This window comes from Cololabis saira, chromosome 19, assembly GCF_033807715.1.
Source record: "Cololabis saira isolate AMF1-May2022 chromosome 19, fColSai1.1, whole genome shotgun sequence".
In the NCBI taxonomy this organism is placed as follows: Eukaryota; Metazoa; Chordata; class Actinopteri; order Beloniformes; family Belonidae; genus Cololabis; species Cololabis saira.
In genome coordinates, this window is record NC_084605.1 from 5,160,585 (window position 1) to 5,184,183 (window position 23,599).

Consider the following 23,599-nt stretch of genomic DNA (forward strand, 5'->3'; position numbering starts at 1 on the left):
AGTGTAATGGAGGAGGATTTGTTTAAACTTGCTGCAAAGAGGAAAACACCAGAATCCGCAGTTGACAGTGAAAATGTGAACAAAATGTCTAAAAAAAGACTCAGTGTTCCCCCTCTGAGTTAAGCCTTTTTCACATAGAACGGGGTGGCGCAGACTCGGCGCAGAGTCCGCGCAGGTGGAGCAGAGTGGGCGGCGAGTGGGCGCAGACTCGGAGCAAAGCAGGGCGCGCAAATATAACTAAAAAAATAGTTTTTTTTTGTAAATGTATTTTTTAAATGTAATTTACGAAGGATGGTTTCACGTTCAATAAGATAATTAATCAATAAAATACAAATTTTGGCACAAAGGCTTGGCCTGCTTGTGGGCGAGTGGAGGGGGGCACATTAAAAGAAGGTGGCAAGATATAAGGCAAAGAACTAAAGAAAAAGTGGCCTTTAATAAAACTTGTGCAACCATTTTTAAAATAGCATGCAGCAGAATAAAGACTCTCTCTCTGCGTATTCTTTGATTTTGGATGTCGCCTCCTTGCCACAATAACAGCAGCCATCGGTGCGTAATGCTGGGCAGATTAGCACCTTCCTTTCGAACGTATTAAATACAGACGCAATCACAATGCCCGCAATTACTTTCAGGCTTGGTAAATCTCATTGCGCGTGGTAAATGGACCAATTTGCATCTTCCCCTCCCAGTATTTAGGATTTCTGCCGGGTACGCCCCATATTGATTATTCATCAGGGCAAAAGTACTAAATGGATTGCGTGCGCTATTCTGCGGATTTCAGAGACGCAGTCGTCTTTGCACGCCGTTAGTAGATCAGCTCGCACATTGGTTTGCGGGTGCTGTCAAGTTTGCACAGGTTTTTACGCACGCAAACCTTTAGTAAATCAGGCCCTTTGTTTTATTCGGCAGCAGGAAAACTCTGGCATCACATGCCAGACTGGAACGCCTCGTTCATGGTTAATTAAAAAGGAGGTACAAATAAGATTAAGTGATATGAATGGACTAGAAGTGAAATAGATTCGACCGTTTTTTTTTGTTTTTTTTTTTGTTGTTTTTGTTTGTTTTCTCAGTGTTCCAGTGCATCCTGACAGTTAAATTTGGCGCCGTCCATTCCCTTGGACAGTGGATGATGAAGGTGACGAGGAGGAGGAAGACGAAGAGGAAAAGGACAAAAAGAGACTGCCAGTATAATAAATTGAATGTTGAATTGTCTGATATGTCTAGTGAAGTGTTTGTGAATGTTTCTAATGCTATCAGTACTACTGGATGTGGTTTGCAGACTGTGCATGCTAGATTGCAGCAGGAACAGTTCATTAGAGTGATTACATCACCCAATGCTAACGAATTAAAGAGACTGTTTAACATTAGTAATACTCTCTGGATCTGCATATATCCTGAAAAAACTGTCTGTAACCACGCCACCTGTACAGTTAAATGGGTCCAGATGAATGTGACTGATGTCGGGCCAATCTGTAAGTTTTATGTTTTGCCAATAATAGCCAATAATGTGTACTGGTTTTTGAAGACTCAAGGCGATTGGTATAGCCCGGTGACTAATAAGATAAGAAATCCTTTAATAGTCCCCCAGAGGGGAAATTTCCAATGACACCTATGATTTGAAAGCTTGTGATATGAAAGATAAGGGGGTTGCCCGTATGACTAAGAATAGATATCATGATCCATGTTTTGCTGGAGACACAGCACTATGTGAGTGGTATCTTTTGTGGCAGACTGGACCCCATACTCTGTGTCTAGCTACTATGCATGCTCACCCAATGGCACTTTCGCACTAGGACTTACTTGGCCCGGCACGGCTCGGCTTTACACGGCCCCACACGTGTGTTTTCGCACTGCCAGGGGAGAAGTGGGCAGGTTGGGGTGAAGCTGCTGTGACGTACTCGATTGCGCAACCGCTTTGTCCATGTCGGCGCTGATGAGAAATCAGCTGGAGCCGCGAGCGGCTGAGAGTAAAACAGCCCGTCTACATCGCTTTTTTAATTTTTTCTCGACAGCCACCAGGTTTATGAACATCTGCACCTCAAAGTTGGATCACCAAACACACTTTTGCGCTTTATAATAAAATCGCAGCGAGCCGCGGGTCGCTCTCGCGCTGACTCCCACGTTTCAAACGTTTGACGGCCCCGCCCCCCGACCAATCAGAGGCGCGGAGGGTGGTGACGTCAGAAATAGTCCCTGCTCAGCCCGCAAAGAACCTGGCTGAAATGGTTACAGAAAAAAGTACCGACTTGGAGCGGCTCTACACGTCTCAGCCCTAGTGCGAAAGCGCAAAACGGGTAGAACCGAGCTGAGGTGGTACCAGTGCAAAAGCGGCACAAGGTTGCCGCAGATACCGTTGTCTGGATGTTTGAAGGACTGTACACCTGGTACTGGAACAACCAGACCTTTAGACTTACAAATTTCACGTCAGAACACCATCTGATGGGGGTCCAATGGAAGGCACTGAGTTTGCCCTGGACAGGTTCAGGTGGCCACTGAATCAGTCTACGGAGCTAAAACAGATTAAGTCCCATGGGTCTAACGCTTTTTTTTTTTTTTGCTTTTCTTTTTTTCCTTTTTTTCTCTTTTTTCTTCCTTTTTAATATCGACATTTCAACTTTTTTCTCAACATTTCGACTTTTTTCTCAACATTTCGACTTTTTTCTCAACATTTCGACTTTTTTCCCGACATTTCGACTTTTTTCTCGAGATTGTACTTCAACATTAATCTCGACATTTCCACTTTTTTCTCGAAATTTTGACTTTTCTCTCGACTTTTGACTTTTTTCTCAACATTTCAACTTTTTCTCGAAGTGCATAATGAAAAAAAAAAAGCTTCCCCCAGTTCTAACTAATATAGAAACATGCAGCATGTGTTATCTTCATTCTAAGGCTGATACAAAACTTTTCTTTTTTGCGGCTCCAGACATATTTGTTTTTTGTGTTTTTGGTCAAATATGGCTCTTTCAACATTTTGGGTTGCCGACCCCTGATCTAATGTGTCCAGACTCCTTGCGTGGAGAGGTGGTACATGCCGCTAAGGTGATAGAGCAGAATAGCGCACATCATTGGTGGGATATCTTTTCAGGAATGTCTGCAACAGCTAGGACACATGTAGCGCCTCCACTGTTAATATTGGTTGTTGTATTGTGTGTGCTTACCATGTGTAATATATTCACTTGTGTCTATATAAGAAGGGTGAAACGTTCCTTCCAAAGGATTTTATATAACACCGCCCTAAGATGAAGATCTCCCTAAGAACGACTGAAGATTGGTTTGGAACGGAGAGGTACACGGTCATAGTTGTTTTTGAATTAGGACATTTCCAGGCCAGAGGTGGAAAATTAAAGGTAAAATATGTTTTGTGTCCTGGAATGTCCTGAATTCAACTTTTCATATTAATTATGTTCATGTATTATGCTTGTTTTTGAATTGGGACATTTTCAGGCCAGAGGTGGAATGAAGGGAGAAAAAATATGTTTTGTGAAGAACCCGAACCAGGACACGGACCCAAACTGGACTAGTTCTACTGGTAAATAATGTCATTTCAATCTTTAATATGGTCTAGTCTTGGTCTGGTCTCTCCCTTCCTTCTTTTCTCCCTTTTCTCCCCTCCTTCCTTCCTTCTTTCCTTCCTTCCTTCCTTCTTTTCTCCCCTCGTAGATTCTTTCCTTCTTTCTTTCCTCTCTTCCTTCTTTCCTCCCTTCCTTCCTTCTTTCCTCCCTTACTTCCTTCTTTCCTCCCTTACTTCCTTCTTCCCTCCCTTCCTTCCATCCTCGTTTTCTCCCCTCCTTCCTTCTTTTCTCCCCTCGTACATTCTTTCCTTGTTTTCTCCTTTCCTTCATTCCTTCCTTCTTTTCTCCCTTCCTTCCTTCCTTCTTTCCTCCCTTCCTTCCTTCTTTATTTTCTCCCCTCATACATTCTTTCCTTCCTTCCTTCCTTCCTCCCTTCCTTCTTTTCTCCCCTCGTACATTCTTTCCTTCCTTCCTTCCATCCTCCTTTTCTCCCTTCCTTCCATCCTCCTTTTCTCCCTTCCTTCTTTCCTCGTTTTCTCCCTTCCTTCTTTCCTTGTTTTCTCCCTTCCTTCTTTCCTCGTTTCCTTCCTTCCTTCCTTCCTCGTTTCCTTCCTTCACCGTTTCCTTCCTTCACGTGAAGACAGCACAAGGGTTAACTGACTGAAGGGAGAAAAAATATGTTTTGTGTCCTGAAGATGTCCTGAATTCCCAAAACACAGTCTGCACCTGCTGTTTAGTATTATTGTAACTGTGAGAGAGGCGCTTGTTCACACGGGACTGAGCTCCCGTGTGACCCAAGACTTAGCGTGAGAGCTTGCGGGGGGGGTTGAAGGGGCCCTTTCGACCCCCTCCGCGAGATGTCGTATAAAGACGGAGATAGCCGGAGGTTCGGGTCAGAGTCTGCTGCGGGTCTAGTGCACGACGCCCAGCGGGTTTTCGGCTACTCTGCCAGGACTGTCTGGCTCTCCAGTCCTTCTGTGTTGAGGTAAGAGTTATCAAGGCCTAGCCCGGTGTAATTGTCTGTTGCTTTGTCATTTGCGGGGGATAACTTGACACAGAGTTATTCTAGCAAAGAGCAATTGTGTGTGAGCCTTTCTATATCCACTGCTGGCTAATAAATGTATTCATATATATTATAGCTAAAGCGAGTGTGTGTGTGATTCATTTTTGCGCAGCCGACCACTCCCGGGCCTCTTTAAGTGATTTTCTCCCAAAACACTGACTGAATCAAACTAACGAGCCAGACGTGGCTCCATAAAAGACACGAAGACGACATGACACAGTAGGTTCTTCAGAAAAATCTTCCTCCCTTCCTTCTTTCCTCCATCCCTCCTTTCTTTCCTCCCTCCCTCCCTTCCTTTCCTTCTTTCCTCCCTCCTTTCTTTCTTTCCTTCCTTCTTTATTTCCTCCCTCTCTCCTTTCATTCCTCCCTTCCTTCTTTCCCCCATCCCTCCCTCCTTTATTTCCTCCCTTCCTTCTTTCCTCCCTTCCTTCCTCCTTTCTTTCTTCCCTTCCTTCTTTCCTCCCTCCTTTATTTCCTCCCCTCCTTTCATTCTTCCCTTCCTTCTTTCCTACCTCCCTCCTTTATTTCCTCCCTTCCTTCCTTCCTTCCTCCCTCCTTTCTTTCTTCCCTTCCTTCTTTCCTCCTTTCTTTCTTCCCTTCCTTCTTTCCTCCCTCCTTTATTTCCTCCCCTCCTTTCATTCTTCCCTTCCTTCTTTCCTACCTCCCTCCTTTATTTCCTCCCTTCCTTCCTCCTTTTCTCCCTTCCTTCCTTCCTTCCTTCCTCCCTCCTTTCTTTCTTCCCTTCCTTCTTTCATTTTTCCCTTCCTTCTTTCCTTCCTCCCTCCTTTCATTCCTCCCTTCCTTCTTTCCCCCATCCCTCCCTCCTTTATTTCCTCCCCTCCTTCCTTCCTTCCTACCTCCTTTCTTTCTTCCCTCCCTTCTTTCCTCCTTTCCTCCCTCCTTTCATTCTTCCCTTCCTTCTTTCCTCCTTTCCTTCCTCCTTTTCTCCCTTCCTTCTTTCCTCCCTCCCTCCTTTCTTTCCTCCCTCCTTTATTTCCTCCCTTCCTTCCTCCTTTTCTCCCTTCCTTCCTTCCTCCTTTATTTCCTTCCTTCCTTCTTTCCTCCCTCCCTTCTTTCCTTCCTCCCTTCCTTCCTCCCTTCCTTTCCTTCTTCTCTTCCTCTTCCCTTGACATGAAGACAGCACCAGGGTTAACTGACTGAGTCAAACTGACGTGGCTCCTTAAAGAAAAGACGACATGACACAGTGGTTTCTTCAGAAAAATCTTAATTATCGGTCAGAAAAGTGTAGTGTCAATTACAGTTAAAAATATTAGAGTTCTGAATCAGCTTGCTACAAAAATAAATTCTAAAAGAGCCAGCATTGTGACACGGTACCAGCACATTTTCCAGAACATTTCCTGATCCCCCACATTTCCAGCTCCGTATAGACGCTACATATATTAAAATCATCTAAATTACACTCGTGTCCAATACAAACCATTTACATTAAAAATAAAAGTATAAAAAAGAAAGGGAGTAAAAACCAAAAGCCCGTAGAAAAGGAGTTACAGCATGAGCGACGTGTTTCCCCCGCGGGGCCGGGGCTGGGTGGGCGTGGACGGTGGGCGGGCGGGTCACGAGCACGGTGGAGGGTTCAACTCCCGTCAGGAAACTACAACCCAGACATTAGTGTGATTAAAGTAACAGAAAACAGTTTCTTCTCCCCCGACCGGGCAGAAGCCGTTTCTCCAACATCAGTGTTCTGAGACGGAGCGTCGGGCAGGAACGGGCGTCCGAGGAATCCGCCTGAACACCAGGGAGTACAGTTTTTTCGTCAAGGGTTGGATTCCGTGGCGTGAAGTCGGGCCGCTGCTTCCCTTCGGGAACTCTTGCTCTTCAGGAATGTGCTTCATGGGGAATCTTTGGGTTCAAAGACCGGGACCGGCGACGGCGAAGGTTCCGAGGCACTAGTGGTGTCGGTGGGCGAGGGTTTGGGGGTCAGTAGTGGTGGCGCTGCAGAACTGGGTCACGGATCCACCTGCAACCTCTGGACGTGGAGGGGACGCAACACAGTCTCACTCCGAAGGCGTCCGAATCCGACGAACGGTCACGAACCTTTGGCGACACCTACTGACGCACAAGGTACCCTTCTGCGTCCGAAAGAGACGCAGAAGGGTTCCGTGTGCGTCAGTAGGTGTCGCCAAAGGTTCGTGACCGTTCGTCGGACGGCGTGGAGGGGACGACGTGGATGGGACGGCGTGGAGGGGTCGTGTCCTCAGACGGCAGCCGGCTTCACGTGGTTCTCCAGGAACGACCTGAAAACACAAACACACGGGTCACGGTCCTGGAACCAGGAAAACCTTTAAGCCTGGTACCGTCTTTGGGTCAAAATGACCTAATTCTCCTGTTCCTTCTTTCATCCTGCTCTCTCCTTCCTTCTCCCTTCCTCTTTTCTCCCTTCCTTCTTTACTCCCCTCGTACATTCTTTCCTTGTTTCCTCCTTTGGAAAGGAATGGAGAAAAGAAGGAAGGAAGGGAGAAAAGAAGGAAGGAAGGGAGAAAAGAAGGAAGGAAGGGAGAAAGGAAGGGAGGAAGGAAAGAAGGAAGGCAGGGAGAAAGGAAGGGAGAAAGGAAAGAAGGAAGGCAGGGAGAAAGGAAAGAAGGCAGGAAGGGAGGAAAGAAGGAAGGAAGGGAGAAAAGAAGGATGGAAGGAAGGGTGAAAAGAAGGAAGGATGGGAGAAAAGGAAGGGAGTAATGAAGGAAGGAAAGAAGGAAGGCAGGGAGAAAGGAAAGAAGGCAGGAAGGAAGGAAAGAAGGATGGAAGGAAGGAAAGAAGGATGGAAGGAAGGGTGAAAAGGAAGGGAGTAATGAAGGGAGGAAAGAAGGAAGGAGGGAGGAAGGAAGGGAGAAAAGGAGGAAGGGAGGGAGAAAAGAAGGAAGGAAAGAAGGAAGGAATGGAGGAAAGAAGGAAGGAAGGAAGGAATTGAGGAAAGAAGAAAGGAATGGAGGAAAGAATGAAGGAAGGAAAGGAGGAAACAATGTACGAGGGGAGTAAAGAAGGAAGGAAGGGAGGAAAGAAGGAAGGGAGAAAAGAAAGAAGGAAGGAATGGAGGAAAGAAGGAAGGAAGGGAGGTGTTAGGTCCCTAAATCAACATGACAAAAATTCATAACTTAGGAAAGACACAGAGACTGTAGAATGATCCGTTCAAAACCCACAACAGAGGTCCTGTTTTTAGTTGACCCCTTGACCCTTTGTGTTTTTTAAGGATGTCTGTTTGTTTCTGCATACCACAGATTAGTTGCTCTTTCACTGAAAAGTCACATGTGTGTCTTTTACCCCCAAACGTCTGTTCATTGTCCATTATCTATACACTGACAGTCCGTATATGGTCATTTCCTGTTTCCCCATTCTCAATAAAAGCGTCATGCAGAGGAGGAGCAAGCAAGCATTTGTCGAGAGAATCCGAGAGGGCCATGTTGCTCTGCAAGCTCCGACTTTGCTTCCCTTCTGCAGAAGGCCTAGAAAATCATTCTACAGTCTCTGTGTCTTTCCTAAGTTATGAATTTATGTCATGTTGATTTAGGGACCTAACACCTCCCTTCCTTCCTTCCTTCCTTCCTTCCTTCCTTCCTTCCTCCATTCCTCCATTCCTTCCTTCTTTCTTTTCTCCCTTCCTTCCTTCTTTACTCCCCTCGTACATTGTTTCCTTGTTTCCTCCTTTCCTTCCTTCCTTCTTTCCTCCATTCCTTCCTTCCTCCATTCCTTCCTTCTTTCCTCCATTCCTTCCTTCTTTTCTCCCTTCATTCCTTCCTTCTTTTCTCCCTTCCTTCCTTCTTTTCTCCCTTCCTTCCTTCTTTTCTCCCTTCCTTCCTTCTTTTCTCCCTTCCTTCCTCCTTTTCTCCCTTCCTTCCTCCTTTTCTCCCTTCCTTCCTCCCTTCCTTATTTCCTCCCTCCTTCCTTCTTTCCTCCCATCCTCCCTTCCTTCTTTTCACCCTTCCTTCCAACCATTCTTTTCTCCCTTCCTTCCAACCATTCTTTTCTCCCTTCCTTCCAACCATTCTTTTCTCCCTTCCTACCTTCCTTCCTTCCTTGCCCCGAAGACAGCACAAGGGTTAATGGTACAGAGACGGTGCAGTTACGTCAGCAGAGGGCGCCGTTGCATCGTAAAAAAGGGATTTTTATAAGTCAGTGCGTTTACATGGGAAGTTTAATTCCTCTTTAATTCAGAATTAAAATTAAATCCTCCCTTCCTTCCTTCCTTCTTTTCTCCCTTCCTTCCTTTCTCCCTTCCTTCCTTCCTTCTTTTCTCCCTTCCTTCCTTCCTTCTTTTCTCCCTTCCTTTCTCCCTTCCTTCCTTCCTTCTTTTCTCCCTCCCTTCCTTCCTTCTTTTCTCCCTCCCTTCCTTCTTTTCTCCCTCCCTTCCTTCTTTTCTCCCTCCCTTCCTTCTTTACTCCCCTTGTACATTCTTTCCTCGTTTCCTCCTTTCCTTCCTTCATTCTTTCCTTCTTTCTTTCCTCCATTCCTTCTTTCCTCCCTTCTTTCCTCCATTCCTTCTTTCCTCCCTTCTTTCGTCCATTCCTTCTTTCCTCCCTTCTTTCCTCCATTCCTCCCTTCCTTCCTTCTTTACTCCCCTCGTAATTCTTTCCTTGGTTCCTCCTTTCCTTCCTTCATTCTTTTTTCCCTTCCTTCCTCCTTTTCTCCCTTCCTTCCTCCCATCCTCCTTCTTTTCTCCCTTCCTCCTTTTCCCCCTTCCTCCTTTTCTTCCTTCCTTCCTTCTTTACTCCCCTCGTACATTCTTTCCTTGTTTCCTCCCTTCCTCCCTCCTTCCCTCCCCGTCTCCGTGATAAATACTCACATCTGGTCTCCCTCCAGGGACTTCTGGATCTCCTGTAGAACTTCTGCAAGACAGAACGTGGCGGTTAGGAAGCGAGACCGGCCGGCGAGTGAAAGTGAGTTACAGCAGACGCAGCCGACGGTTCTCAGCCTTAAAAGCAAGCAGCAGTGCTGGTTCTGTCCGGGTTCTGCTCCCAGAACCACCAGCCTCTACGGGAAGCAGCCGAGGCCCGCCGGGGCGGACTATACTCACTCTCATCATTCAGCAAAGCATGCTCCATTACACGTCTAGCTGCACTCTCTGGAAACACAGCACAAGCACGTCAGACACGGCACACGGACCGGTTAAACATGCAGACGCCGTGCAGAACCGGACACCTCACACCTCAACACCTCACCTGCATCCTCGCCGTCCGTTATCTTCCTGCAGGGACGAGAGAAGAGTAAAGTAAAGTTTATTTCTATAGCACCGTAGCACAGAGAACGGAACGTCACAAGGTGCTTCACAAAGAATAAAACATGAATAAAACACACAATAAAAGTAGAAATACCATAAAAACCAGACGATACAGATAAAAATCTCCTAGAATAAAAGTACATAAAAACATGGACATAAAACAATAGTCTCACTACTAGGTCTGTGTTGAAAAAATTGATTTCCCAATTCTAAATCAATTCTCATATTAATTCCTAAAAATTGATTCATATGTCTAAAGATCGATTTTTTTTTTTTTTTTGAGTTTTTTTTTTTTTTTTTTTTTTTTTATTTATTCATGTATTTTTTTTTTTTCATCATTACATTACAACTTTTGGTTATTTTTTTGTTTATCCCCAAAAAAGGAATGTTTTGTTGGACACCAGAATAACTGGTGCCATGTTTTTCCCTTTAAATATGTTTAAAGGTATGAAAACATTAAATTGTTAGGTTATAATTGCATAAATTGTCTATATTTCATTATTTTATATACTGTCTTGGGGTTACATTTGCAAAAAAATGCTAAAAACCAAATGCTCAAAAATTAAAAACCAAAATAGACCGAAAATGGAACAAATAAAAACTGTTTGCTGCCTGCCCATTAGCTGCAATACTTGCTGTTTAATCTCAATATAATACTAGTAGTAATATTTTGCAGTCTTAATTCATGCAACAACTCAAAAAACAGTTTTAATAACACTAACCCAAATCAATATCGGAATCGAATCAAATCTTGATAATCGATTCTGAATCTTAAGAATCGGAATCGATTCTTGACATTTGAATCGATCCCCAGCCCTACTCACTACTGATGTTTAAAAGCTCGGAGAAACAGGTTTTAAGTTTGCTCTTAAAAGCATCGATGGAGTCGGTTCCTTCTTGTTTAAGCAAGAAAACAAACTGTTGCAGTCGTCCAAACGAGACGACAAAAGCATGAATAAGTAGCTCAAGATCAGTTTTACAAACAACTGTTCTTAGTTTGGAGATATTCCTTAGCTGGTAAAAACAGTTCCTCGTCAGCTGCTTGGAGTTTTGTTCTAATGACACCGATATTTCTCAGGCTCAACTTAGATGAGACACTGAAATCACCTAAAAACTTCAGGTCTGATCACCAGCACCTCAGTTTTATCTGCGTTCAGCTGCAGAGAGTTTACTCCGAGCCACTGTTTTATCTGCTCAAGGCACCTCATCGAGGCCTTAAAAGAACAGCTGGATATCGTCTGCAAATAGACGCTACGAAACATCAGCGAACTTCTGGATTTTCTTTCCCAACGGGAGACACATACCGTATTGTCCCGAATATAAGACGACCCCCTCTTTTTCAAGACTCAAGTTGAAAAAGAGTCAAGACTTTTTTTCAAGACTTAAGTTTGAAAAAAGACTTTTTGAACACCAAATTCAATTTTTATACAGAAAATAATGACGGTACATCTGAAATAAATGATTATAACAATATATTCGAGAGAAAAAGCATGTTATTTTGCCTCATTCAAATCATTATCTTGAAGTTTGCATCATAACTTCTCCTCAGCTGCCGATCTTCCACCAGATTTTCTACAGATTGTCGCTACGTTTCTCCATTTTCTGTTATCTCTTCTCTTATTTTCTTCTCTTTTCTTTCTTATACAATTTTTTATTTTTCTTCTTCGTGACAGGGGTTTGCTTTGCCTGGGGAGTTAAGTTCAGCATTTGCTTTAAAGATATCTGGCGCCATCTAGTGTTGTGAATGGGTATAACGTCTAGACCCCGAATGTAAGACGACGCCCCCTTTTTCAGTCTTATTTCAATGCAAAAAACACCGTCTTACATTCAGGCCAATACGGTAATAGAAACAAAAGTGGAGCGGAAACAGAACCCTGAGGTACTCCGCACTGCAAATCAGCAGAGTCAGACAGGAAGTGGTTTGCTGAAACACTAAACCTGCCGACCTGACAAATAGGAAATGAACCAGGATAGAAGAGACGACAGGACGGGGAAACGGGGAAACAACGTACGTGTGACCGGAGGAAGATCTGCCGGACGGAGACCCGGGCTGGGGGGCGGAGCCCGGGGGTGACGGCGCCTCCACCAGGCAGCATGGCTCCACCAGGTAGCGCGTGGACAGGGAGAAGCGCTCGAACTCCGATGGAGAGATCAGGTAGAAGCCTGAAGACGAGAACACAGGGTTTTAGAAGGATAATAAAATGACATTTTTACTCAAATGTGACCGAAACCTTTATCCACCTAAACTAGAGGGTCACATGACCTTCTTTTATTCTTTAAGTGTCATTCGTTGTATTTTAATAAGAAATCTTGCTCCTGACACTGTTAATACAAACGTAACACAATCTGCATTCTTTTCAAAATAAGAGCCCCCCCAGCATTTCAGTGGGAGTATACAGGACTGTCTCAGAAAATAGGAATATTGTGATTTTCTGTAATGCAATTACAAAAATGTCATACATTCTGGATTCATTACAAATCAACTGAAATATTGCAAGCCTTTTATTATTTTAATATTGCTGATCATGGTTTACAGCTTAAGAAAACTCAAATATCCTATCTCAAAAAATTTGAATATTCTGGGAATCTTAAACTGTAAACCATAATCAGCAATATTAAAATAATAAAAGGCTTGCAATATTTCAGTTGATTTGTAATGAATCCAGAATGTATGGCATTTTTTTTTTTTTTTTTTTTTTTTTTTTTTATAAATTGCATTACAGAAAATAAAGAACATTATCACAATATTCTAATTTTCTGAGACAGTCCTGTATGTTCTAGTTAAGTTTCAAGTTAAAGTCTTGATAAGATTGTGAGTTTTGTCAGTGTTCAAAATATAATTCTGATTCTGCTGTATTGGAGAACATTAGCCACTAATGTAATGTAACTTGATGTTGTTGTTTTATCCATCAATCACTACAGAGCTAAAATTGAAAACTACCCAATTAGCTTTTTTACGTTTTTATTTTTCACCCTCATCACTCTACAGTAGGGATGGGCGGTATAGACTAAAAAAATTATCACGATAATTTCTGGCATTTATCCCGATAACGATAAAAAAAATACCAATTCAACTCCATCTTTTTAACTATAAATCTATCACCACATTCAGTCTTTGGAGCCAAAACACTGCTTTAAAAGAATAATAAATACTACTAAACTACACCAATGGGAATTTATCTTTTGTTCTTCCTTCCTTCCTTCTTTTTTCCCTTCCTTCCTTCCTTTCTTTCAGGCTCCTTCCTTCCTGGCTCCTTCCTTCCTTCCTTCCTTCCTTCCTTCCTTTCAGGCTCCTTCCTTCCTTCCTTCCTTCCTTCCTTCCTTCCTTCCTTCCTTCCTTCCTTCCTTCCTTCCTTCCTTCCTTCCTTCCTTCCTTCCTTCCTTCCTTCCTTCCTTCCTTCCTTCCTTTCAGGCTCCTTCCTTCCTTCCTTCCTTTCAGGCTCCTTCCTTCCTTCCTTCCTTTCAGGCTCCTTCCTTCCTTCCTTCCTTTCAGGCTCCTTCCTTCCTTCCTTCCTTTCAGGCTCCTTCCTTCCTTCCTTCCTTTCAGGCTCCTTCCTTCCTTCCTTATTTTTTCCCTCCCTCCTTCCTTCCTTCCTTCCTTCCTTCCTTCCTTCCTTCCTTCCTTCCTTCCTTCCTTCCTTCCTTCCTTCCTTCCTTCCTTCCTTCCTTCCTTCCTTCCTTCCTTCCTTCCTTCCTTCCTTCCTTCCTTCCTTCCTTCCTTCCTTCCTTCCATGAATCAGCTTTACACAAAAACGTCATCAACGGGAATTTATCGTTTTTACCGTGAGATACAAATTCTTACTGTGGGGAATTTTTTTGACGGTTTATCGTGAACGGTAAAATATCACCCATTCCTACTCTACAGCTCTGTGTTTTTACAGATTAAATGCATGGACGGTCATCATAATTAAATGAAACCCAGCCCTCCACAGGGCTAACGTTATGGCACCGTGGCGTTACCTTGTCCGTGCTTGGTGAAGACGCAGGAGGCGATGCCGCTGACGTCCTCCCGGCGGATGCACGGGTACTGCACCTGCATCTTCACGTGGGGCAGCGACACCACGTGCACGTCCCCCTGGTTGGTCAGCACCAGCATGCCGCTCTCGCTGTAATCCTCCGAGCGGCTGCTGCCGAACCAGGCCACGCCGGCCCGCCGCACCCGCGACCCATCCACCGCCGTCAGCTTCAGCTTCATCTTGGCACTGACCTTGGGCAGGGTGAACACCTGGACACAGCAGCCACTTCTTCGTCAACCGCTGGCCGGACACGGCCAGGAGGACGAGGCCACGCCCCCTAAACGGGGCGTGGCCACGCCCCCTAAACTGGGCGTGGCCACGCCCCCAAACCGTCCACTTGTACTAGGGGTGGAACAATATATCGTGCCACGAAATTTCACGATACAAAAATGTTACGATACGTGTCGTGGAGGTGACAAACTGTAGCGCAATGTTGGGTTATTAATAAATAATAAAATATAAGTTGTTAACCCTTGTGCTGTCTTTGGGTCAAGGAAGGAGGAAGAGAAGAAGGGAGGAAGGAAGGAAGGAAGAGAGGAAGGAAGGAAGGGAGAAAGGAAGGAAGGAAGGAAGGAGCGAGCCTGAAAGGAAGGAAGGAAACAAGGAAGGAAGGAAACAAGGAAGGAAGGAGCGAGCCTGGAAGGAAGGAAGGAAGGAAGGAAGGAAGGGAGAAAGAAAAGAAGGAAGGAAGGAAGGAAGGAAGGGAGAAACTATGGAAGGGAGGGAGGAAGGAAGGAAGGGAGAAAAGGATGGAAGGAAGAAAATAAGGAAGGGAGGAAGGAAGGAAGGAAGAAAGGAAGGAAGTGAGGAAGGAAGGGAGGAATGAAGAAGGAAGGGAGGAAGGAAGAAGGAAGGGGAGAAGGAAGGGAGAAAGGAAGGAAGGAAGGAAGGAAGGGAGAAAAGAAGCAAGGAAGAAAAGAAGGAAGAAAAGAAGGAAGGAAGGAAGGGAGAAAGGAAGGGAGAAAGGAAGGAAGAAAGGAAGGGAGGAAGGAAGGAAGGAAGGGAGAAAAGAAGGAAGGAAGGGAGAAAAGAAGGAAGGAAGAAAAGAAGGAAGGAAGGAAGGGAGAAAGGTTGTTAAATGAACCCTGCTATAATATCGTATCGTTATCGCGACCTCAATATCGTGTATCGTATCGTGACTTTAATATCTTGTACCGTATGGTGACACTAGTGTACCGTTCCAGCCCTAGCTCGTACCGACCTTGAACTGCTCTACACCCCTAGCTCGTACCGACCTTGAACTGCTCTACACCCCTAGCTCGTACCGACCTTGAACTGCTCTACACCCCTAGCTTGTACCGACCTTGAACTGCTCTACACCCCTAGCTTGTACCGACCTTGAACTGCTCTACACCCCTAGCTTGTACCGACCTTGAACTGCTCTACACCCCTAGCTCGTACCGACCTTGAACTGCTCTACACCCCTAGCGTGTACCGACCTTGAACTGCTCTACAGCCCTAGCTCGTACCGACCTTGAACTGCTCTACAGCCCTAGCTCGTACCGACCTTGAACTGCTCTACACCCCTAGCTCGTACCGACCTTGAACTGCTCTACACCCCTAGCTCGTACCGACCTTGAACTGCTCTACACCCCTAGCTTGTACCGACCTTGAACTGCTCTACAGCCCTAGCTCGTACCGACCTTGAACTGCTCCTCGGACACCACCAGGACGTGGTGCGACCCCGTCATGTCGGGCGAGCGGGCCAGGTCGTGAGCCACCTCCAGCGGGTCGGGGAGGGGGGCGCCGTGGCCGTCCAGCACCACCACGCCCACCACGGGGGCGCGGTGCATCAGCTGGATCTCCTTGGCTGGAGGAGGGAGAAGTTTATTTATACAGCACAATTCAACACAAGGTGACTCATGGTGCTTTACATCAACATTAAAAGCAGCAAGACACAATTAAAACAAATAAAATAAAATGATAAGAGGTAAAATAATAGAAAGCACAAGTTGTTGCTTTGGGTCAGAATGACCTAATTCTCCTGTTCCTTCTTTCCTCCTGCTCTCTCCTTCCTTCTCCCTTCCTTCCTTCCTTCCTTCCTTCCGTTTTCCCTTCCGTCCTTCCTTCCATTTTCCCTTCCTTCCTTCCTTCCATTTTCCCTTCCTTCCTTCCTTCCGTTTTCCCTTCCTTCCTTCCTTCCGTTTTCCCTTCCTTCCTTCCTTCCGTTTTCCCTTCCTTCCTTCCTTCCATTTTCCCTTCCTTCCTTCCTTCCTTCCATTTTCCCTTCCTTCCTTCCTTCCATTTTTCCTTCCTTCCATTTTCCCTTCCTTCCTTCCATTTTCCCTTCCTTCCTTCCTTCCTTCCATTTTCCCTTCCTTCCTTCCTTCCTTCCATTTTCCCTTCCTTCCTTCCTTCCTTCCATTTTCCCTTCCTTCCTTCCTTCCTTCCGTTTTCCCTTCCTTCCTTCCTTCCTTCCGTTTTCCCTTCCTTCCTTCCTTCTGTTTTCCCTTCCTTCCTTCCTTCTGTTTTCCCTTCCTTCCTTCCTTCTGTTTTCCCTTCCTTCCTTCCTTCCTTCCTTCCTTCCTTCCTTCCTTCCTTCCTTCCTTCCTTCTGTTTTCCCTTCCTTCCTTCATTCTTTTCTCCCTTCCCTCCCTTCTTTTTTCCCCTTGCTTCCTTCCTTCTTTTTTCCCCTTCCTTCCTTCCTTCTTTTTTCCTTCTTTCCTTCCTTCTGTTTTCCCTTCTTTCCTTCCTTCCTTCTGTTTTCCCTTCCTTCCTTCCTTCTGTTTTCCCTTCCTTCCTTCCTTCCTTCTGTTTTCCCTTCCTTCCTTCCTTCCTTCCTTCCTTCCTTCCTTCCTTCCTTCCTTCCTTCCTTCCTTCCTTCCGTTTTCCCTTCCTTCTTTTTTCCCCTTCCTTCCTTCCTTCTTTTTTCCTTCCTTCCTTTTTCCCTCCCTCCTGCTCTCTCCTTCCTTCTTCCCTTCCTCATTTCTCCTTTCCTTCCTTCCTTTCTTACTTCTTTTTTCCCTTCCTTCCTTCTTTCCTCCTGCTCTCTCCTTCCTTTTCCCTTCCTTCCTTTTTCCCTTCCTTCCTTCCTTCTTTTTTCCCTCCCTTCCTTCCTTCCTTTTTCCCTTCCTTCCTTCCTTCCTTCCTTTTTCCCTTCCTTCCTTCCTTTTTCCCTTCCTTCCTTCCTTCCTTCCTTCCTTTTTCCCTTCCTTCCTTCCTTCCTTCCTTTTTCCCTTCCTTCCTTCCTTCCTTCCTTTTTCCCTTCCTTCCTTCCTTCCTTCCTTTTTCCCTTCCTTCCTTCCTTCCTTCCTTTTTCCCTTCCTTCCTTCCTTCCTTCCTTCCTTCCTTCCTTTTTCCCTTCCTTCCTTCCTTCCTTTTTCCCTTCCTTCCTTCCTTCCTTTTTCCCTTCCTTCCTTCCTTCCTTCCTTTTTCCCTTCCTTCCTTCCTTCCTTTTTCCCTTCCTTCCTTCCTTCCTTCCTTTTTCCCTTCCTTCCTTCCTTCCTTTTTCCCTTCCTTCCTTCCTTCCTTTTTCCCTTCCTTCCTTCCTTCCTTTTTCCCTTCCTTCCTTCCTTTTTCCCTTCCTTCCTTCCTTCCTTTTTCCCTTCCTTCCTTCCTTCCTTCCTTTTTCCCTTCCTTCCTTCCTTCCTTTTTCCCTTCCTTCCTTCCTTCCTTCCTTTTTCCCTTCCTTCCTTCCTTCCTTTTTCCCTTCCTTCCTTCCTTCCTTCCTTTTTCCCTTCCTTCCTTCCTTCTGTTTTTCCTTCCTTCCTTTTTCCCTTCCTTCCTTCCTTCCTTTTTCCCTTCCTTCCTTCCTTCCTTCCTTTTTCCCTTCCTTCCTTCCTTCCTTTTTCCCTTCCTTCCTTCCTTCCTTCCTTTTTCCCTTCCTTCCTTCCTTCCTTTTTCCCTTCCTTCCTTTTTCCCTTCCTTCCTTCCTTCCTTCCTTTTTCCCTTCCTTCCTTCCTTTTTCCCTTCCTTCCTTCCTTTTTCCCTTCCTTCCTTCCTTCCTTCCTTTTTCCCTTCCTTCCTTCCTTCCTTCCTTTTTCCCTTCCTTCCTTCCTTCCTTCCTTTTTCCCTTCCTTCCTTCCTTCCTTCCTTTTTCCCTTCCTTCCTTCCTTCCTTCCTTCCTTCCTTTTTCCCTTCCTTCCTTCCTTCCTTTTTCCCTTCCTTCCTTCCTTCCTTCCTTCCTTTTTCCCTTCCTTCCTTCCTTCCTTTTTCCCTTCCTTCCTTCCTTCCTTCCTTCCTTTTTCCCTTCCTTCCTTCCTTCCTTTTTCCCTTCCTTCCTTCCTTCCTTCCTTTTTCCCTTCCTTCCTTCCTTCCTTTTTCCCTTCCTTCCTTCCTTCCTTCCTTTTTCCCTTCCTTCCTTCCTTCCTTTTTCCCTTCCTTCCTTCCTTCCTTCCTTTTTCCCTTCCTTCCTTCCTTCCTTCCTTTTTCCCTTCCTTCCTTCCTTCCTTTTTCCCTTCCTTCCTTCCTTTTTCCCTTCCTTCCTTCCTTCCTTCTGTTTTCCCTTCCTTCCTTCCTTCCTTCCTTCTGTTTTCCCTTCCTTCCTTCCTTCCTTCCGTTTTCCCTTCCTTCCTTCCTTCCTTCCGTTTTCCCTTCCTTCCTTCCTTCCTTCCTTCTGTTTTCCCTTCCTTCCTCCCTCCCTTCTTCTGTTTTCCCTTCCTTCCTCCCTCCCTTCTTCTGTTTTCCCTTCCTTCCTCCCTCCCTTCTTCTGTTTTCCCTTCCTTCCTCCCTCCCTTCTTCTGTTTTCCCTTCCTTCCTCCCTCCCTTCTTCTGTTTTCCCTTCCTTCCTCCCTCCCTTCTTCTTTTTTCCCTTCCTCCCTTCCTCCCTTCCTTCCTTCCTTCCTTCCTTCCTTCCTTCCTTCCTTCCTTCCTTCCTTCCTTCCTTCCTTCCTTCCTTCCTTCCTTCCTTCCTTCCTTCCTTCCTTCCTTCCTTCCTTCCTTCCTTCCTTCCTTCCTTCCTTCCTTCCTTCCTTCCTCCCCCAGGAAGGAAGGAAGGAAGGAAGGAAGGAACAGGAGAATTAGGTCATTTTGACCCAAAGACAGTACCAGGGTTAATAATAATGGCAGTAGATCCAGCAGGTAAGTTTAATTCCAGAGCAGCTTCAGTAAACAGTAATGGGCGTGGCTAGAGTCGGAGGGGGCGGGGCTAACTCACCGGGCTGGGCTGTGATTGGCTCGTCTGCTCGGTGCTCCACCGGGGGGAGGCGGAGCATGTAGGCGAACACGCAGCCCCCGTTAGTGCCCGCCCATAGAGACGCCGTGGTGTGAGAACCTGAGAGGACAGAGACGTGAGAGGAGGTTCTGGCCAGCAGGGGGCGCTAAGGCGCCGCCATCAAACCAAGAGGAGAATAAAATAAAACATACTGGAAGAAGCATAAAATTATTAAAATAAGGTGTTAATTCAGTCTGTGGTGACTGTGAATAGAATAGAATAGAAGACTTTATTGATCTCCCAGAGGAGAAATTCAGTCGTGCAGCAGCCAAAACACACACACGCTCAACGGTTTATACAAAACATTTAAAATAAAAATAACCAATAAATAGTTAAATAATAAAAAAGAGCCATATAAAAAGTAGAAAAAGAGTATGTACAAGAGAAAAAAAAAATAGTAAACACCAAAAAATTGATAATATTTACAAAATATTTACAAATATTTTCAAAAATACGTGAGGTATTTAGCGGTTATTGCACTTACAAAGAGACAGGTTTATCGCACACGGGTGGTGGTAATGAAAGTAATGATAGTAATGAAATAATATAATAATAATAATAATAATAATAATAAATAAATAAATAAATATTTATTTGGTTTAAATGTTGTTTAAATATTTATTTGGTTTAAATGTTTAAATATTTATTTGGTTCCAAAGTGTTTATTTTATTTACTTCCGGAACTAAGTCAGTTAAACAGAATCCAGTGTAAACTATCCAACATTTGATAAACACGCGACCTGTGGATCTTTTAATTGGTCTGAATTAGATTGGTAAAGCGACGCAGTCGTGTTTGTCCCAGAAACTCAGTTATCAGCAACAAATCAGCGATCAGTAACGTACGGAAGAGTATTAGGGCCAGGCAGGAGAAAAATAAAAATAATGTTTTAGAGGAGGAAGATTTTTTTTCATTATGCAAAAAAAGTTGAAAAGTCGAGATTAATGTTGAAGTACAATTTCGAGAAAATAGTCTAAATGTTGAGAACAAAGTCAAAATTTCGTGAATAAAGTTGAAATGTTGAGAAAAAAGGCGAGATTTCGACTTTATTCTTGAAATTGCATTTCAACATTAATCTCGACATTTCGACTTTTTTCTCGAAGTGCACAATAAAAAAAAAATCTTCCCCTCAAATATTTTTTCTCCTGCATGGCCCTGATACTCTTCCATAGTATCGTGACGTACTTGTATGTTGTTATAATCTAATATGATTGAATTCATTCCGTCTTTTTTAGAAAATCAAACTGAACTAAACAAACCAGATTTTTATGTTTGTTTTAAATAAGTTAAATAACACTTGCTTTAGAAATAATATTTGTTGATCAAATATTGAAAGAAAGGAACGTTATCTTTTCATACAATATAAATTCCAGACAGAACAATGGAAATGTTTTACTTCTCTCTAATGTGTAAAATAAACTGAACCCAAACCAGGAAGAAAAAAAACAAACAGTTGAAATGTTAAACTCCTTCTTTTCTCCTGCTCTATCCTTCCTTTTTCCCCCCCTTTCTCTTTACTCCCTTCCTTCCTTCCTTGTTTTTTCCCTTCCTTCCTTCTTTCCTTCCTTCCTTCCTTACTCCCTTCCTTTTCCCCTTCCCCCTTCCTTATTACCTCCCTTCCTTTTTCCCTCCCTCCCTCCCTCCCTCCCTCCCTTCCTTCCTCCATCCCTTCCTTCCTTCCTCCATCCCTTCCTTCCTTCCTTCCTCCCTCCCTTCCTTCCTTTTCCCTTCCCCTTCCTTCCTTCCTTTCTTCCTTTTCCCTTCTTTCCTTCCTTTTCCCTTCTTTCCTTCCTTTTCCCTTCCCTTCCTTCCTTTTCCCTCCCTCCCTCCCTCGACTCTATGTTCACTTTTCTTTTTCCACTGCAGCAGAATTGAACTGCTTCACTAAAACTTAGGACCAATAAGCCATTATTGTTGGATGGTTACTTTTTTTTTAATTAAAAAAAGGACCAAAATATTATTTTCTACCTTTCTTTTTCCCCCCTTGCACCAAGCTGGAACCCAACCGTGCCTCCTGTACCGTTACACCCCCATTTATGCCCAGGTACATAGCGGTAAATGTTCCGGACCAGAACCGGCGGCCGACGGGAACAACTCACTGTCCGACAGGAATGTTTCTGCGAAGTACAGAGTCCGGACGAGTCCGGTGAAGGAGTCGTCTGAGGACCGGGCCTCGATCTTCCTCTGGACCGGCGCCAGCTCCATCTCCGCCAGCTCCGCCTCCAGACGGGCGTTTGCTTCCTGGAGCTGCAGGAGAGACCGGGGTTGGTGGGAGATTAGACATTTATACCGTAGGTAGACACAGACATTTATACGTAGACTTCCATTGAGCTGCTGCGATACGTCAACGTCGCCGCCATATTGGATGTTCAAGACTGCGCTGTAAACTAATACAAGTAAATGGACTTATTTTCATAAAGCGCCTTTCTACAAAGAAATGTATGTTTTACGTCTCATTTAGTCATTCACTCACGCACTAATATACTGTATTGTCCCGAATATAAGACGACCCCCTCTTTTTCAAGACTCAAGTTTGAAGAAAGACTTTTTGAACACCAAATTCAATTTTTATACAGAAAATAATTACAGTACATCTGAAACAAATGATTATAACAATATATTCGAGAGAAAAAGCATGTTATTTTGATTATTTGAAATCATTATCTTGAAGTTGCATCATAACTTCTCCTCAGTTGCCGGTTTACCTGCCGAACTTCCACCCACTTTTCTCCAGATTGTCGCTACGTTTCTCCACTTTCTGTTATCTCTTCTCTTATTTTCTTCTCTTTCTTATACTATTTTTTATTTTTCTTCTTCGTGACAGGGGTTCACTTTGTCCTGGGGAGTTAAGTTCAGCATTCGCTTTAAAGATATCTGGCGCCATCTAGTGTTGTGAATGGTCTAGACCCCGAATGTAAGACGACCCCCACTTTTTCAGTCTAATTTCAATGCAAAAAACACCGTCTTATATTCGGGCCAATACGGTACTTGGGAAACAGTTAGGCACCAAATATAATACATTTAATTTTCTCAGATGGTAAAAATAAGAACTTTATTGATCCCACATAGGAGTAATTCATGTTATATCAGCTATAGAGAACAAGGTAGTGCCAAAAAACAATATATATCCCCCCTCACAAAAATAAGAAGAATATAGAAACATATTTTCTCATCAACAAAACATATTTTTAAATTTTCAAGTAACAAAATAACACATTTTAACTATTTTTCAGATTTTTTCAATTATTTTATTGTCTGAAAAATGGTTCAAATATGTTATTTTGTTATTTGAAAAATTTTAAATTAGTTTTGTTGATCTTTTTTTCTCTATTTTTGTGAGGGGGGATATATATATTGTTTTTCGGCACTATATTAAGTATACTAGTGCGTGTGTGAATGAATAAATGAGACGTAAAACGTAAATTTCTTTGTAGAAAAATGCTTTATGAAAATAAGGAAAAACGAGGAACAAAAAGTAAAAAAAGATGAAAAAAAGAAAAAAAAAGAGGGAAAAATGAAAAAAAGAGGACCAAAGAAAAAAAAGAGGAACAAAGAGGAAAAAAAGAGGAACAAAGAGGAAAAAAGAGGAACAAAGAGGAAAAAAAGAGGAACAAAGAGGAAAAAAGAGGAACAAAGAGGAAAAAAGGAGGAAAAAAGAGGAACAAAGAAAAAAAGAGGAAAAAAGAGGAAAAAAAGTGCGTGTGTGTGAATGAATAAATGAGACTTAAAACGTACATTTCTTTGTAAAAAGGCGCTTTATGAAAATAAGGAAAAACGAGGAACAAAGAGTAAAAAAAGATGAAAAAAAAGAACAAAGAAAAAAAGGAGGAACAAAGAGGAAAAGAAATAGGTAAAAAGGGAGGAAAAAAGACAAAAAAGAAACAAAGAAAAAAAAGGAGGAAAAAAGTGCGTGTGTGAATGAATAAATGAGACTTAAAACGTACATTTCTTTGTAGAAAAAGGCGCTTTATGAAAATAAGTCAATTCACTTGTATTAGTTTACAGCGCAGCCTTGAACATCCAATATGGCGGCGTTGACGTATCGCAGCAGCAGCAAGAACACTCGATGCAGCGTCTACGTATAAATGTTTATGGGAGGCCCAGACCGGCCGCAGGACCAAAACCAGGACCAGAAAACCAGAACCAGAACCAGGAGGGGGCGGTACCTTGGCAGCGTTGTTGACGTGGTGTTTCCTCAGAGACACTCGGCTGCGTCGGATCCTCCTGAACGACTGACGCAGGGACTTCTTGATGCTCTTGACCCGGGAGAGCGGGCCCTCCATGGCCAGCTGGTCGCTGGGGTTCAGCGTGCACCTGCAGGTGGAGACACACGGGTCAGTGATCCGGGAGCAGCTGGGCCGCGGTAAACCCGCACCGGTGTTCTGTCAAATTTTGCTGCTTCGTCGAAAAAAAGCTACCACCGCATAAACCGATAATGTCCGTCTATCGATTTCTGCTACCCTATCAAAAAATGCTACCAAATGGTTTTCTACCTTTGTAGAGCTACAATTTTACTGTTTTACTCCCTAAACCACTTCCTTGTCTCTTGCCAGGCCGTTATTGTAAATAAGAATGTTCTTAATGACCTGCCTGGTTAAATAAAGGCCAATGACTGAATGAATATCAAA

The 23,599-nt window shown here is 43.9% G+C and overlaps 1 protein-coding gene across 2 annotated transcripts in view; it reads right to left on the reverse strand.

Moving 5' to 3' along the window:
* Positions 1-6,770: 6,770 nt before the first annotated feature.
* The window catches only part of llgl2 (LLGL scribble cell polarity complex component 2), a 66,631-nt gene continuing 49,802 nt past the window's right edge, over positions 6,771-23,599 (reverse strand). The window contains exons 17-26 of one of the 2 annotated variants that reach the window (XM_061708219.1): positions 23,138-23,285; positions 21,071-21,218; positions 18,917-19,033; positions 15,465-15,631; positions 13,766-14,030; positions 11,818-11,968; positions 9,747-9,772; positions 9,602-9,649; positions 9,371-9,413; positions 6,771-6,830 (exon numbers count right to left, since the gene is read on the reverse strand). In XM_061708219.1, the coding sequence (XP_061564203.1) occupies positions 6,791-6,830; positions 9,371-9,413; positions 9,602-9,649; positions 9,747-9,772; positions 11,818-11,968; positions 13,766-14,030; positions 15,465-15,631; positions 18,917-19,033; positions 21,071-21,218; positions 23,138-23,285 (1,153 nt within the window). In that variant the 3' untranslated portion in view covers positions 6,771-6,790. The remainder of the gene's footprint in view (positions 6,831-9,370; positions 9,414-9,601; positions 9,650-9,746; positions 9,773-11,817; positions 11,969-13,765; positions 14,031-15,464; positions 15,632-18,916; positions 19,034-21,070; positions 21,219-23,137; positions 23,286-23,599) is intronic. The other variant, XM_061708220.1, reaches the window with a different exon arrangement.